Below are 16,585 nucleotides of genomic sequence, written 5' to 3' on the forward strand. Positions count from 1 at the left end.
ATGTGGTTCTAATCACCTCAGTGTACTTAAGTTCCTGCTTTCTGTTTCTTCATTGCCGGGTTGCCATCACTGTTGTCCCCAGTGCTGTCTTCCTGGTTCGGGTGTTTCCATTGTGTCTGCAAGTCTATATTAAAATATATCTAGCCACCTTGCGCTTGCCAATGTCCTTTGACATTTGGTCTTTCACCACCACAAACCGTGACAAATAGGTGAAACCTTCATAGGACAAGGTTAGAAAATACATAAAAAATAGGACCAATAGGTTATACGTAATGTAGAAAAGCTTGAGCAACAATGACATCTTAAGTTTATGCAGCCCACATGAGACACGAACAAAGGTAAACTCTGCAATGTTTGTTTAGTCTGGTTTTGCAAACACAAATGGAGAACCTGACTTTCACAACTTTAAAAAGGACATTAGAAAAGTCCAGGATATGGCTTTATTGTAAAGAGCTCACTTTCAAGGAAATTAAGTCTTGACCTGAACACTGGCAAAAAAAAGATGAAAAGCCAATGGTCATCAGCATAAAGTGTCTTATGTCTCTACAGCCGATACACCCTCAACGCTACACTGAGTGCTGCATGATTTAAAACTTTTTAAAGATTTGTATTAAGCAATTTAGTTTCAGTCTTCTGACAAAAATGGGGTTTAGTTTCAGTCATCTAGGCTTTTAGGGACTCTTACATCTTTAAAGAAAATTGTTTTTTTTTTACACATAGGTGAAATATTTACTGTAGGACTGAACCAATAAATAGCATGACATAACTTGGATGTGCACTGTATGCAAAGATCAAATGTCAGTGGCTTTATATTTAACTCTCTCACCTTTCCAAACCACCGAAACCAAATCTGATCGGATGTCTCCTCCCTCCAATATTTTCATTTGGTTTTTATTAGATGACAGAAATGTCATAATTTTCATCATAGATGGGTTCAAACTTCCAGGTTTTTAGCCCTTTTATATTGGCCACCCCCCTTTTGGGGGGAATGTGGACCTAAAGGTTTGAATGGGGGTCAGTTCAACTTTAAGGGTGTTTTGGGCAATAAAGCATGAAATAAGCAAACAAATCTGTTTTGTGAAGTATCTGACACAGACAAGTTAAGCATGTATATGTTGGCCTTGTCTGGTATTTGAGATGGGACATATTGGGAACTATTGCTGACAGGACCTGGAAAAGAAGGAGGTCAGATGTTTCAAAGGGGAAGTACAGAAAGGACAAGAAAGTGAAAAGAGAAAAAATAAAATCCAATAAAAAAAAAAACAGAAGATGACAAGCAGAAGTGGAGTGGGAGCTAACGTGTGCTTGTTATTCCAGCAATAATTTTCCCCCCGGAGCTCATTAAAGTCTGGAGAGAAACGATCCACAAAACCTTAAAAACCAACAGAGTGGAGACAGTGAGAGAGGAACATGGAGCAGGTGGGTGTGTGAGCATCCAAAAAACGCAGAAAGCTAAGAAATGAACAGAAAGAGAGTGAGACAAAGAGCTGAGGAGGGCCAGGGGAAAGCCAAAAAGAGGCCAGAGGTACCTTAGAAGACCGCAGCTAAACTGACTAGATTTACAGACACAAAGCACAAGCGACACAAAACATCCGTTTGCATGCAGGTTTCCAGGTGTTTCTCACAACTTGTTCTAGTTTCAACAAACTACCAGGACAGCCGTAAGTTCGGTTTAAGAAAAATAAAAGTACAATTTCATTTTATTGATTTCTTTAAAGCAAATTAAAAAAAATTGATAAATTGATTCAATTGATAAATAATTATGGCAAAGTCTAAATATTCTCAGCTTTATACAGTCAAATAATAATAGTCCTTTTCAGCTATCATTTTCTATAGAAGTATTACTTTTAGCTTTTTAGCCACAATTTGTTCGACACAAAACAAAAACAAGAAGCATGTTTTTAATCAGCAGAATGGCAGCTTCAGATTTTTCCACACAATCGATATTAGGTTTCTGTTTCTCTTTTATGACACTCAAGTACAGAAATACAGATAATATAGTCATTAGTCGAATTCATTAACTAGTAGTACCATTATCATCATCATAATACCAGGAAAATAAAAACAGTGGCTTAGTTTGATATATTTAAATGTGTGTGTGTGTATATATATATATATATACACACATATATATATATATATATATATATATGTGTGTATATATATACACACATATATATATATATATATATATATAAATATATAGCAGGGTTCAGAGTCCACAGTCCAACATGAAGAACAGTGAAGGACAGTCCGTGCTTGGAGGCAAACGATTACCTTACGGTGATGGGTGGAGGGAAAAGATGGCGGACTGTAGGGAAAGGAGGAGGAGGAGGAGGAAGATGTGAGGTAAAAAATTAATGTTTGCAAATAAACCAAAGGAGAAGGAAATAAATATATGCACTTGAGGGAAAGCAGCATAGAGCAAAGGAGAGAAAGGTCAGAAAGAGAAGGTTCTGTATTTAAAGAACAAAAGCAGGAATGAAGTTACTGAGCATGAGGAAATATGAGTGGAGAACAGAAATGATCTAATTTAAAGGAGAAAAGCAGAACTCTACAGTTTGTTTAAATAAAAACAAAAAATATTTGGTTAATTTGTCACAAGAGTCTAAAAACGTTGGGTTAGATAAGTCTGATAAAGTCAATTCTCATGAATGCTTCAAATAGTTTTGTAATACACTTGTTATTAATTTACCCATTTAATTATTAAAAGTTTTGCTCACCTGGTAACCTGCTTTTCATACATTGTATACACATGTACATATGTATCTAATGTGCAAAGCCATAACTATATTTTTTATTGTAATGTAAATGTTTTAAAATTTTGTCATCTTGTCCTCTTAGAGTGAAATTACTTTTTCCCTTTGTAAATTAATGTTGTATTTACTCACCGAGCATTTTTACAGTGAAACACATTTAGAAAACATTAAACTTTAAAGTTAAAGCCGGGCTGAATTTGGTACCAACAGATTAGGCATGGAGACCTTTTTCTTTCTCTTCAAATAGATAGATTTATGGCGGGGATACACTTCACTCCTTCCCCAGTCCTGACAGGTTTTTGTTCTGGCCCGCCCTGCCCACTGACCACAACTAATGCATACTGGCACAAAATTTTCACCAACTGGGAATTAGAGACAAAATCAGGAAAAATTTAATGTAGTGTGACCCCAGCTTTAGCCCCATTTACAGAGTAAAGCCTCTCGAAGTCTCAGGGTTTCTGCAGGGTTTTTAAAGGTCGAACATTTATTTATTCCAGTTTTAAACCTAAAAACAAAATCTTAAATATGACTGAACCTTCCACACAGAGTATATTTACTTTCATACTTTCTTTACAATAATTTAGGTTTGGCTGAAACTGGTTTAAAGTGTGTTCAAGCAGTTTACAGTGAAAATGTTCCTGTTGGTTTATCCACAACTAGCTCATATGAAATAATGTATTTAACAGTGATTTGAAAAAGTGGGTAAATAATTGTTTTAAGGTTTATTGTGTGCTGTAACACCGCACTAAGGAAAAACGGAGATGAAAAATATTAATTTGACAAGATAACTTAATCTTCTTAAATATAAATTAAATATAATTCATAAAGCTTTTAAGTGAAATTATTTATTATTAATTTGAAGTAAAATAAAAAAATTTGTTGATATCTAAAATCAAATAAAAGGGCATTAATATTTAGCTTAAATTAGCAAGAATGTTTTTATGTAATATTAAAATTTGGGGTTTTCATCAGCTGTAAACTATAATCATAAAAATTACCAGGAATAAACGCCTTGATATACAGAGTTGTAAAAAAGTATTTTCTCCCTTATAGATTTCTTCTGGTTTAGCCTTTTTTAACTGAAATGTGTCAGGTCATCAAACTAATGCATAGAACAAAATGCAGCTTTTAAATAATAATTTCATTTATTACCTACCCAGTCCTTTGCCCCAGAAACCGAATAACTTGCTGTGCCACCCTATTATGGCAACAACCGCCATCAACATCCAGGTTTTTGAAGCAGCATGCAGTCCCACACCATCACACTACCACTACCGTGTTTGACTGTAGTTATAATTTTTATCTGAAATCCTTCCAAAAAGTTTGACTCATCAGTCCAAAGAATATTGTCCTGGAATTCCTGGGGATCATTAATAAGTATTTGTGACAGGTATTTGTGTTCTTTTGGGTTCTGGCCGTGGAACTCATGGAGGTCACTTTTGCCCAGTTTCTCTTTCTTATTGTTGAATCATGAACTCTGACCTTAACTGAGGCAGACCTTTAGATGTTGTTCTGTATTCTTTTTTGATCTAATGGACGAGTCATTGATGTGTTTTCCCTGAACAGCCATTATTCTCTTCGAAATGGCTTTGTAACTCTTCTAGACGTTTTGTTCCCATCTCTTGTTTAGGTTTCGGCAACATGTGTTAGCTTCTGAGGCCTTTTAGCCTACTTCACGTTGTTAGACAGGTCCTGTTGAAGTGATCTACAGGTCTGGCAGAAATCAAGTGTGGATGTGGATGGTGAAATCAAATTCAGCCTTATGTAGTTCACAGTTATTCATGATTTATCGATTATTAAGGCCAGGTTGGTTTGGATGGTTTTTTTCCTTAATAAATAAAATCATCATTTTAAAAACAGTTTTTTTTTTTAGGTTATCTGAATGATTTTAGAATTTGTTCGATGATCTGAAAGTGACATAAAAGACAGAAGAAATCTGTAAGGAGGCTAAACTTTTTCACAGCATTGTAACTATTCTAAAAGTGGATTTCTGTGATGTGCAGAAAAATATGCACCACTCTGACTGCAGAAATAGATTTAAAATGACAAAAAAGGTATCTATTTCACTGCACTTTAACTGTATAATTACAGTGATAAATCATCTTAAAAAATATAAACCAGCATCTTCAGGGAGGGGAAACATCCTCAGGCTGTCATTGTGTGATCAGAGGTTTGTCTTTCCCATTTTAAATGAAATTTTAGTTTGGTTTCGTAAATGAAAATGATCAGAAACCAGTAAATCTTGTCAAAGGTATCAAATATGGTTACATAAAACGAAGGATTGGAGGAGCAGTTCCTTGAGAAACATTCTTCCAAGCTGATGTTGAAGGTGATCAGTGAATGAGGGGATTTGATAAACTGACGGCTGGATGAAGGAGTGAGGAGGAAAGGAGGGATTCTTACACTTCAGAACACTCCAACACAATAAAATAATCAGCTGCGTTTTTCAGCGGAGAATAAAAAAGGTTTTGGCTGTCCAAGGCTGCAGTCAAGCCACAAAGAAAACAGAGAGAGGAAAAGGATGGATGAAGGGATGGATGGATGAAAGGAGGGACTGAAGTGAAGAGGGTGGCCGTACTCTCATGTACCGGCTTTTCTTATTCCTGAAACCAAACTTCATCTTAAATCTTCCTAACATCTCATCTCCTCCTTCCCGCTGCAAACAGAAGTCTGTTGTCACGCCCAGTCTTTTCTTCCTCTTCTCTTCCTCCAACTCATTTGTGTCCATTTTTCTTCTGAACTTTCCATCTTCAAACAGTGCCTCCTCCTTTGTTTCCATCCCCAGCTCCTTCTCCTCCTGATCTCGTTCCTCTCTACAATGGGAACACCAGGAAGCCAGAGAAGGTGGAGAATTTCCATCCTCCCATCAGGTTTCCTCTTTCCAGTTTGAGGTAGACCCGGTCCCCCTTCTCCATCTGGATCAGAACCCCGTTGCTGGCAGCCTCGCGTGTCACATCCTGGTCGCCGGCAAATGCCGAGATCACCGCCCATCCGTTGTGCATCAGGCTCACCTGGATCAGGTAGAACACAAACCGGGTCAGGTCACAGAATTAAATTCTGACCTTAAACATGTGTTAAAGGAGCAGTTCTTGATTTTAAAAAGCTCTCAGCATAAAGTTTTATATTTATGTTTAAATATAATCTTTATGCAATGACAGGAGCACTAACTACATGAGCAACCTTTGTAAAAAGAAAGTACACCCTTTACTTCTAGAGTTTTATGTACCAGAACCTAACAGAAATTATTTGGTGTTTAGGTTGTAAAATGACTCAATGACCACTTTGAAGTTTATTAAAAAAACATTTTCCATGGGGTCTTTCTTTATCGATTAAAGTCAAGAAAATGCTGAAAGCTTGCAGAAAACGGTGGAGAAATTGTGATGATGGAAAAGCAGATTGGGCAAAAAGCTGTCATCACAATTTTAAACAACTATTTTGCTGTTTTTGTTCTCATAGTACTGTGCAGCTCTGTCATTTTTAACCTGTGCCTAAAACAGGGTGTCCTTTCTTTTTTCCATGATGGTAGGTGTTGATGGAGAGGCTGTAGCACAAAAACAAGAAAAGTTTTGTCTAATGAAAACAGTTTAGCTCACAGTAAAATGGTCGGGTTTAGACCAATGGGTTGGTAGTAAACAACATGATTGTAGAATATAAACATCAGGATCAAATAAATTAACTTTCCTTTTATGCATCACATCCAGTAATTATGTGGTAATAATGCTTGAACTGAGAATTTATCTGCAGTGGATTTGCCAAGATAGAGCGTCTTTTCTTCCTCTTGACGAGAATTCAACAAAACCCCACCAAAGCAACGGCAGAGAAAAAGAAAAAGACTTACAATGTGTCTGACTCGACAAATATTTCAATAGGGAATAACATCTTCTTACGGAAAGAAGTGTCTGTCAGAGATGTTTCTCCTCTCTTCTTTAAAACAGGCAGCACACCCAGCAGACAGCAGCTTTCATCCCTCCTCTTTGGAGCTACAACAGAAATGCGACCACTCCTGGGATTTGATTCCCGTCTCATGCTTCACTTTAAATAACAACATTGTTCTGTGCTGGCTTTGGTAACAGCACAGTAGTAAAACAAACTGAAACGTTTGTTTTCATGCAGGAATACATTTTATAAGACGCGTGGGATTACAGGCTGTCCTGTGAGAAAAAGCAGAGCCTACTGATAGGAAATGAGAATCAACACGGTTTTCCTTGTATTTAATTTCTAGAGCCGTTTGTATAAATCATGTTTCTGTGAGAAAATACAGACGTAGAAGAAGCTGCTGTATTTTTAATCTCTAGCTCAGATTTTCTGATATTCGTTCATGTCTGATTGGTGAACTGTGATACAAAGAAAAATCTCCAGCACCAAGAATCAAAGAGATGTTTTACATGAAACAAAGAAATAAATACATTGCTGTTAATGGACAGAACATATTCAATATTTTCAAAGTGAGGTACAGGAATAACAAAAGACAGTAGTTCCTGTTATTTGTAATGATTTGCCTAGAAGAACATAAAATAAAAGGTAAGGACTTAAAAAAAAAGTCAAATATAACATTAAATAAACGAAAACACGTCACATAATTCACCACATCATTATCTAACAAAAACTGAGCAAAAACGGTCTGCACGGTGGAGCAGTTGCCTTGCAGCAAGAAGGTCCTGGGTTCCAATCCTGGCCCAGGGTTTTTCTGCAGGGGCTTTGGATGTTCTCCTCATGCATGTGTGGGTTCTCTCCAGGTACTCCAGCTTTCCCCCACAGTCCAAAAACATGATTGCTTTGTTAATTGATTATTCTAAACTGTATGTGTGTTTGTGCTGTATGTCTCTGTGTTGCCCTGTGATGGACTGCCAAGCTGTCCAGGGGTGTGCCACCCTGCAAGGACAATCGGGTATAGATGATGGGTTCAAAATCAAAAATATTAAATATGTGCATGAAAAAACAGAGTCCAACCACAGTCCAAAGGGGAAATGCTGCACCCAGGTCCTGCTGATTAGGTACATCAGTAACTGAATCAGTTTTAGTCTGAGCACCTCTATAAAAGTAGGGGTTTAGGCAGTTTGCTGATTTGGAGGATAGAGGTGTGTGTTAACATGATGCCAAGGCAGAAAGACATCAACAATTACCTTACAGAAACAACTGCTGCTGGTCATGTATCTGAAAAGAGTTATAAGGCCATTTCCAAACTATTTAAAGAGCATCATTCTACAGGGTGAAAGATTATCCACAAATGGAAAACATTTAACACAGCTGCTACAAAAAACTCCATCTCTGACTCCATAGGCATCTGTTAGCATGTTAAATGTAAAATTTGTATTACAGAAAAATCTGGAAAAGACTGAACAAATTCAGGTTGGTTGAAAGACTTGGGTTTGCAAAGCTGCATCTGAAAGGCTTTATCATTCAGTTGACACAGCAATATCAGCACCAATATATCAACTAAACACGGTGGTGAAGGACTAATGGTTTGGGTTTGGGTCAGTCCAAGAACCTGAGCACCTGGCAGTCATCGAGTCTAGTTTAGTCGAATTATATACTGTAGTGTAGATTCACAATAAATGTTGTCTCAAAGACCTGTACAACAATTAAAAACAACCCCTTAACTCCTTTTTGCACATAAACGGGAGGAAAAAGCGAGGCCATCTGTTTGACGGCTGACGTTTGGCCCAAACTGGCTAACCAACAGGACAACGATCTAAAACAGAGCAGCAATTCTACAACAGAATGGCTGAAAAAAAATAAAATCTGGGTGTTGCGATGGCTTAGTCAAAGCACAGACCACAGCTTGATTAAAATGCTGTGGGGGACCATCAAGGAGCTGTGCAGCAAAAAAAAAAAACAATGAACACTGGATCAGTTTTTGTCTTTTTGTCTTTATTATAAACCAAATAATATTATTGTACAAAAAGCTACAAAGCAGGAGATTGTGTTTTGTGGGAATTTGACATACATCTTTGAAGCTTTGTTGGTTTTAGAGACATTTCTTAGGTTATTTTGTGTCTATATAATAAAAAATACAACATTTTTAATGTGGTCTAAATGTTTAGAAAATAGTTCAGTTAGGTTTGGCTTGAAAGCAGCCCAGACAGCTTAAATACTGTGGTGACTGTGTACATGTGACTACACTAAAAACATTCTTTATTTGTATATATTTTATTGAAAAACGCCCAATAAGCTGATTGGCTGACTTCTCTTAAGTCCTTATATGTACTAGCATTAAAAACATTGACTTTGATGTTCCTTGTGGAAGCATGGTGTTGTTTTAGGCACAGGACTTGATGAAGGGTGGAGAACATGGGATGGAGAAGATGCTTTGCCAGACAGCTTACTGTGCTTCTTTATATCAATGAAGACATGATGGTTTTTATAGCAGAAGAGACAATTTTCCTCAAATTTACACCTGAGCGCTAAATTAGTCAGAATATTTCTACTCACCCCGAAAGTATGTAATTGTGAAACTGTCACTAACTGATGGGGCGATGTCATAAACATCCCATAATTATACACTTATCAAGGTCATTTGTCCTGATGGTCAGGACTGTGTGTGTGTGTGGGCAGGAGATGGAGAGCCTGTCAGAGTCAAAAGCCCTCTTGGTCTGGCACTCCTCTTAATAGAAAACTGAACTTGGCAACTCACTCTGGCTGGATGAGCGTGCGTGTGTTTGTGAGTGTGTGTGTGTGTGTATGTGTTGCTTCAAACAGATTATGTATGAATCTGATGAAAACACTCAGCCTACACTTAATTCTTTTTTTTTTCCAATTGTCAGAACAGAATCGCAGAGAAGGTCAGGGCCAAAAAAGAACACTTCAAAATCTTGAAAATGTATTGAGTTAAGTCTGAAACATATTTAGCATGTAAATTCACCAAATAACAATGGTTACAGTGCATATGTTAACTTTAATTGTACAATAGTAGATGATTTGCACGTAATGTCATGTAGCTTTTTATGTCCACTAACAGACCATACCACAGTATGCAAAGAATGTTTCTGATGCTGCTGTCTGATATTGTTTCCAATCTTGGCATTTATGCTGGCGTAATGAAAAATTGTTACTGGAGTCTAAATGACTCATTATACTATACTAAAATGTTTATGCTCTATTAGCGTCCCCAGGTATTCCGATAATTAATCCATCAGAAAGTAGTTCATGACATCAATTTTCACTTTCAGTTTCAAGCTTCCATCATGCCGATGTGAGTGAATCACCTGTATAGCGTACCATGAGATTAGGTGATGCAATTATGTTGTCATTTCTGCAGTATTTGAGTCAAAGCTGCGTTGATTTGAGAGCACTGGAAGACTTGGTATCTATGTATTTTAATCTCATAAAGATGTATCAGGCACAGCCTTTCCTAATGTTGACGCCCAACCCAATCCCAATCTCACTTGTTTCATTGTGTCAAGAAAATAAGCTTGGACTCCTACTATTAAATATTTGATAAAGGTAATCAAGCCATTATCTTTTACTTTTTATCCTGAACTGGGGTGAGGGACAACAATAGCCCATTAGCCATTGCTTTTTAAAAGCTCTGGGCTAGACATTCACATTTCATTTCTAGTGACATTTAATCTAATTTTTCTTTATTGTGGAATGTCTTGTTGGTTACAGATATGTTGACATTAAACTCAATTCTCTCTGGTGTTATTAAACTGCTAATTATACTGCCAAATTTTATATCCTTAAGTCCAAGTTCTCCAAATGTACGCCAAATTTCACTAACTTACTTTTGTATATGAAGCACTATATATTCTCAATAATGGACAGCAAGAATAAAATAACCTTTAAACCATGTACCTTTGTTAACATTTTAATATTCTTTAATATTTGTGTCTGAAAGTTTTAAAATCCCTGGCATTTTATGTTTATAATATGTTGGACCATTTGTTGGCTGAATATTGGACCATTTGCACGTTGCTGGACGCCACCAGACGCACATTAACTTCCAACTTTCCCCTTCCTCTCTCAACCCCCCTCAGAAGAAAGCCGACAACAAGTTATACCCATCCTTTATTTTTATTTCTTTCTTAGAAAGCCTGGGCAGGGTAGGAGGTTTTAGTGCGATGAGATTCGCTATTTAATCTAATGTGTTCTGAATGATATGTGCATGTAACCTTGTTATTGAAACTTTGATGTGCCGTGCTGGATGTTGGGAAGCCGCTGCGCTCCCCAACTTTGTGTGTGTTTGCGGGGTTATTGTACATCTGAGAGCAAGCGCAGGTGCGCTGTGAGAATGGACTGTTAAAATAATCTCATGGTGAAATACCCCATTTTCTTTGTCTTCAACCTTACTGCTTGCTCGCTTGCCGCCAAAAGTTTTATAACCCTTTGTCTGCTCACCTCGCAGAGTTGGGGGAAGTTTTATGACTGAGTATAACTGAGTTACAGTGGAACTGCGCCCCAACATCCTCACCACCACATCCCTTTCATCATATTATCAATTTTGCCATAACTGCTGGTTTGATCCCACTGCTGTTTCGCTTTATTTTTGTTTAGTTAGATATTTTACCCCTTTTGTGTAGAACGTTGCATGTTTGAGTAGGTGAAGATTATTAAATCAGAAGAACGGATTGTATCAAGCTGTGATTTAATAAATATTCACATAAAGAGAAGGCGTTTCTGGGTTATTTTGTGCAAGAGTGATTCGTCAGTCAAGATAAGGTTAAAAGTTCCACACATTTCGGCAGAAACGGTCGATTAAACAGTGACATCTCTGGTAATAGTTATTAATTATTAACGGTTGTAATTATCAAAGGCGTTGAGCCACAATTACAACACCAGAAGACATCTCTGGTCTCGATTCATAAATGAGGATTTTGGTTAAGAAATTAATTTTGTCAAATTATGATTTTTAATTATAATTATTGATAAGGTTTAATTAATCAATAATCATAAGTCCAACATATGGCGTACCTGGGTGGGCCGACTACAGGCTGGTGTGGGCATCATCTGGGTTGGACACCACGTCACCGAACCAAACCACTACCAACTGGGGCCGAAAACAAGTCAGTATGCAGAGATCGCAGCAGTACCCATCACCCTCCAGCAGGCTACAGCCCTGGACATTAAACAACTGGTGATCTGCTCCGACTCCAACTATGCTCGGCACAGTTTCATCTCCCACCTCCTGGTGTGGAAAGAGAATGGAATGAAGAATGCCAGGAATAAAGAGGTAAAACACTCTGAACTCTTCCTGGCATGTGACCATCTCACCACAGAACAGGGGATGGTAGTGTATTGGAAAAAGGTGAAAGGTCATTCCCGGACGCTGGGCCCAGACAAGGACGGAAACGATGAGGCAGACCGCCTAGCCCGATTGGGCGCTGAAAGTGGAACCCCATGGAGTTTCCAAAAAGAACGGCTTCCTCCCTGTCATACCCATGCCATCTGTGCCGTTATTCGGCGACAGACAAAGGAGAGGCGTGAAGACCCCCAAAGCTCCGGGGAGATTCTCCACCTTGGACGAAAACCCAGTGACACAAACTTGGCAACCAATTTAGACCTGTGTACCAAAACCAAGGACCTCCATTGGGTGTGCCCAAGTAACCCGTTTATTAGAGACGTCACCGATTATATGTGTGGTTTAAGGGAGGGATCTCTTGAACAAAACTGTCAGGAAAAGTAACTCTGAAGGATGTAGGGTTAGAAACCAAGGTCGAACGTGCGAGTAACCGATGGCTTGTAAGCACACCAGTAACAGAAGCCTTGCTATCCTATGATTAGCATGACACAGTTACCAGAATAAAATTACCCAACCAAACGATGTTCATCTCCGTACCCCAAGGCGCACTCCTACATCTCGGAGACATAATCCTTCATCACCTTAATCTCGATCGATATGATACAGAAATTTAAATTATGGAGGCCTTCAAGGGATATAATTTCAGCATTGATGCTAGTATTGAAAAGCAACTGATAGTGGAAGGTACCAAACAGATTAAGTTCAGCCTCACCCCTGCAGAGTTAAGCTTCACACCTCTCCCTCAGTTCCCCCGGCGAACAGAATGGACAGAAACCCACACTATGACCGTTACGGTAGTTCTCCTTGTAATCGGATGGGTCGTGACGGCAGTAATGGCACACACCGCATACAGGCAGGTTAAGCGTTTACAGGTCAGGATTGATTCCCTCACATTCATTCCCCCACGGTTCACAGCACCGCCTTTGCCAATGACACAGCCAGGTTCCAGTGCCTAATAGAAGTTGGACGAATAAGCTATGAACCATGATTTTGTTTTCTTATATATATATATATATATATATATATATATATATATATATATATATATGTACGGTATCTTTTATTGTTGTTTCAGTTTGTCTCAGGGTTACCAAAGCTGATGACCAAAAGAATGTAATGATGATATGAATGTATTGTCCTGTATTTTCTCATTGAACAACGTAGAAAGGTGAGTTAGTCAGAGTTTAGTCCTGCCCAGGCTAACCTCTACTCTGCCCAGTCATAGGTTTTGAGGAACATAGAGACAGTTTTGTTTTATTCTGCTTCGCCACGGATCACTGATTGTTCAGCAAAGGACAGGTCCCAGTAGCTTCAAAGACTGCGATTCATCTCACCCTTTGAACCTAGGGGAGAATGTTGGACCATTTGTCGGCTGAATATTGGACCATTTGCACGTTGCTGGACGCCACCAGGCCTCCTGGCGTTGTCGGCCATTTTGTATCCAGGACAGTCCGCTCCTACAAATTCCGTCGGACGCTACGACTGCTATGACGGGGCGTCCCAAGTCTGACGTCACAAGACGCTATATAGGGAGGCCTCCATTTTGAACACTCGACTTCAGCTGGAGACCGGGTCCGGTTACCAACATCTGAAGCATCACCTGGAGAAGAGTCCAGAGTGGATCTCATTTATTCTCTCTCGTTGGCCAACGAACAATTCATAACTGAGGTTTCTGGACTAAGAAGGCCAGAAATTTCACTTTGCCGATCGCAGACATGAGTTTAACACGTAACTAAAAACACGGAGTTTCAAGGAGCCACCTTGTTTTGTCCTAGTCAACTTTGATGGTCAGATCATAATTTTCCCTTTCGCCAAGGAGGCCAGAGGACGAAGATTGACCGCTTTTCCTGAAGTTAACTGTGGACGCACAGTAACTTCCAACTTTCCCCTTCCTCTCTCAACCCCGCTCAGAAGAAAGCCGACAACAAGTTATACCCATCCTTTATTTTTCTTTCTTTCTTAGAAAGCCTGAGCAGGGTAGGAGGTTTTAGTGCGATGAGATTCGCTATTTAATCTAATGTGTTCTGAATGATATGTGCATGTAACCTTGTTATTGAAACTTTGATGTGCCGTGCTGGATGTTGGGAAGCCGCTGCGCTCCCCATCTTTGTGTGTTTGCGGGGTTATTGAACATCTGAGAGCAAGCGCAGGTGCGCTGTGAGAATGGACTGTTAAAATAATCTCATGGTGAAATACCCCATTTTCTTTGTCTTCAACCTTACTGCTTGCTCGCTTGCTGCCAAAAGTTTTATAACCCTTTGTCTGCTCACCTCGCAGAGTTGGGGGAAGTTTTATGACTGAGTATAACTGAGTTACAGTGGAACTGCGCCCCAACATCCTCACCACCACATCCCTTTCGTCATATTATCAATTTTGCCATAACTGCTGGTTTGATCCCATACACACCCACTGCTGTTTCGCTTTATTTTTGTTTAGTCAGATATTTTACCCCTTTTGTGTAGAACGTTGCATGTTTGAGTAGGTGAAGATTATTAAATCAGAAGAACGGATTGTATCAGGCTGTGATTTAATAAATATTCACATAGATAAAGAGAAAGCGTTTCTGGGTTATTTTGTCCAAGAGTGATTCGTCAGTCAAGATAAGGTTAAAAGTTCCACACGTTTCGGCAGAAACGGTCGATTAAACAGTGACATCTCTGGTAATAGTTATCAATTATTACTGAGTATTTAACGGTTGTAATTATCAAAGGCGATGAGCCACAATTACAACACCAGAAGACATCTCTGGTCTCGATTCATAAATGAGGATTTTGGTTAAGAAATAAATTTTGTCAAATTATGATTTTTAATTATAATTATTGATAAGGTTTAATTAATCAATCATCATAAGTCCAACAAATATCATTTTTGTTCTTTTTTTTCTTACCATTCCTTTCTATATTCTTTGTCATTTTAATGCGCGGCATGTTCTGTTTTATTTTTTAAAGTTTAAAGAAGAAAAGATACAGCTTCTTAGTTGGACTTTGGTTGTTTGGCCTTTGGTTTCTTATTACCGCCACTCGCCGGACTGGACGTGTATTGACATTGTCTTCACAACTTCCCCATACATCATTAAGATGAATTAAATAAATGTAACAAGTCCTTTTCTGGGTAATGGAAAGAGAAGGCAAAAAACTTTCCTGGGATTTCTTTACCTGGGTAAAACAAATCTTGGGGCTTTAAATCCTGGGGCTTTCGTAGGAAAAGAGGTTAATCTGAGCAATCCCCATACGTCCCAGTCACAAGGTCCCTAATCCAGCATTTCCAAATTTACACCAATGCCTAAAGCGGGTAGCAACTAATTACATTTAATTAGTTACATTTACTTAAGTAAATGTGATTTTGCTTTTTTTTTTTAAAAGCACCTTTCTGATCACATCTACATTATTTACAAATTAAATTAGATGTTATGACCAACCAGTTGTTCAGTACTTAGGTTAGTTTTTGTTTTTTTGTTGTTGTTTTTTTTACCAAATTCCTTTTTAGTTTTGTTTGAATAATTCTTTGGATGCCTACATATACATTTTACTATGACTTGACTGAAAATATTTAGAAGTAATGCTGCTATTGTTACTTGAGTAAATGTTTTGGCTACTCTACCCACGTCTCACCAGTGTATTCCCAGGCGAAGGTAATTTAATCTCTTCTTTATCTGCACAGAGGTTTCATCAAAGAGGAAATATTTGGAACAAGATGTTCCAACCTGGTGTCCAAACTACAAACTGTTGAAGGTGGTTTGGGCTCTTCACATTATATACCCTCTGAAAGAAGCTATTTTTTGCAATTTATGCTTAGAACCAAAGGTAAGATTCTGGTTGATCTACTTAGCTCTGTTTTTCACCGCAAAGGCAAAGCTAGATTAGGCCAGTACTGACGCTCTCTCAGCCTGCTTTACTGAAAAAGTGCAAACGTCATATTCAGAACCAAAAAACCTAAAAAATTAGAATATGAAATATAAATAAACCACAATCAACATTCAAAGTGGTTCAAACATTTTAAAAATTATATATCAATTTGAGTATCTCAATCTAAACCAGGAAGTTACTTCCAATTACAGATGGAGACATTGAGATTGCTACAGCAACATCTTTAAGTGTGTCGCCCTCTGAGGCTGTAAATGGAGAACCGATTGAAAAAAAGAAATTGCATAGTGCCAACAATGACAATGAAAGAGCATGTAAGCAGAATGCATTTCTCAGTCTTCGCTGGCATCTAAAATAAAGTTTTGACAACTACATCACCGTAAAGGCGCTTAGCCATCAAGAGTCAAACATTTGTAATTGCAGTTATTGTTACAAGCAGTCATTCTCAACTTTTATGAATTGTAGGCAGTCTGGGCTCATCACAGAGAGCTTTAACTCTCTCTATAGGGTTCTAGTTTGTTAGCTATCTAAGTTAATGCAGTCAGAAGACATTTCTTCAGACTTTCTCCTTCTCACTGGACAAATCATGTAAATCTTCACTTAATGAATTCATACTTCAACTGTGGGTTTTTTAGTACTAAGATTTTCTTGGCTACACTCTGTTGCACATTGATGCACGAATTTGACGTTCCAAACCTGACTTCATCTTACTTTTATGGATGGGC

At 38.2% G+C, this 16,585-nt stretch overlaps 1 protein-coding gene across 1 annotated transcript in view; it reads right to left on the reverse strand.

Moving 5' to 3' along the window:
* Nucleotides 1–1,666: 1,666 nt before the first annotated feature.
* Nucleotides 1,667–16,585, reverse strand: part of cbln1 (cerebellin 1 precursor) — a 32,894-nt gene continuing 17,975 nt past the window's right edge. The window contains exon 3 of the mRNA XM_047355282.1: nt 1,667–5,770. Within this exon, the coding sequence (XP_047211238.1) occupies nt 5,573–5,770 (198 nt within the window). The 3' untranslated portion in view covers nt 1,667–5,572. The remainder of the gene's footprint in view (nt 5,771–16,585) is intronic.

This window comes from Girardinichthys multiradiatus, chromosome 2, assembly GCF_021462225.1.
Source record: "Girardinichthys multiradiatus isolate DD_20200921_A chromosome 2, DD_fGirMul_XY1, whole genome shotgun sequence".
Lineage (NCBI taxonomy): Eukaryota > Metazoa > Chordata > Actinopteri > Cyprinodontiformes > Goodeidae > Girardinichthys > Girardinichthys multiradiatus.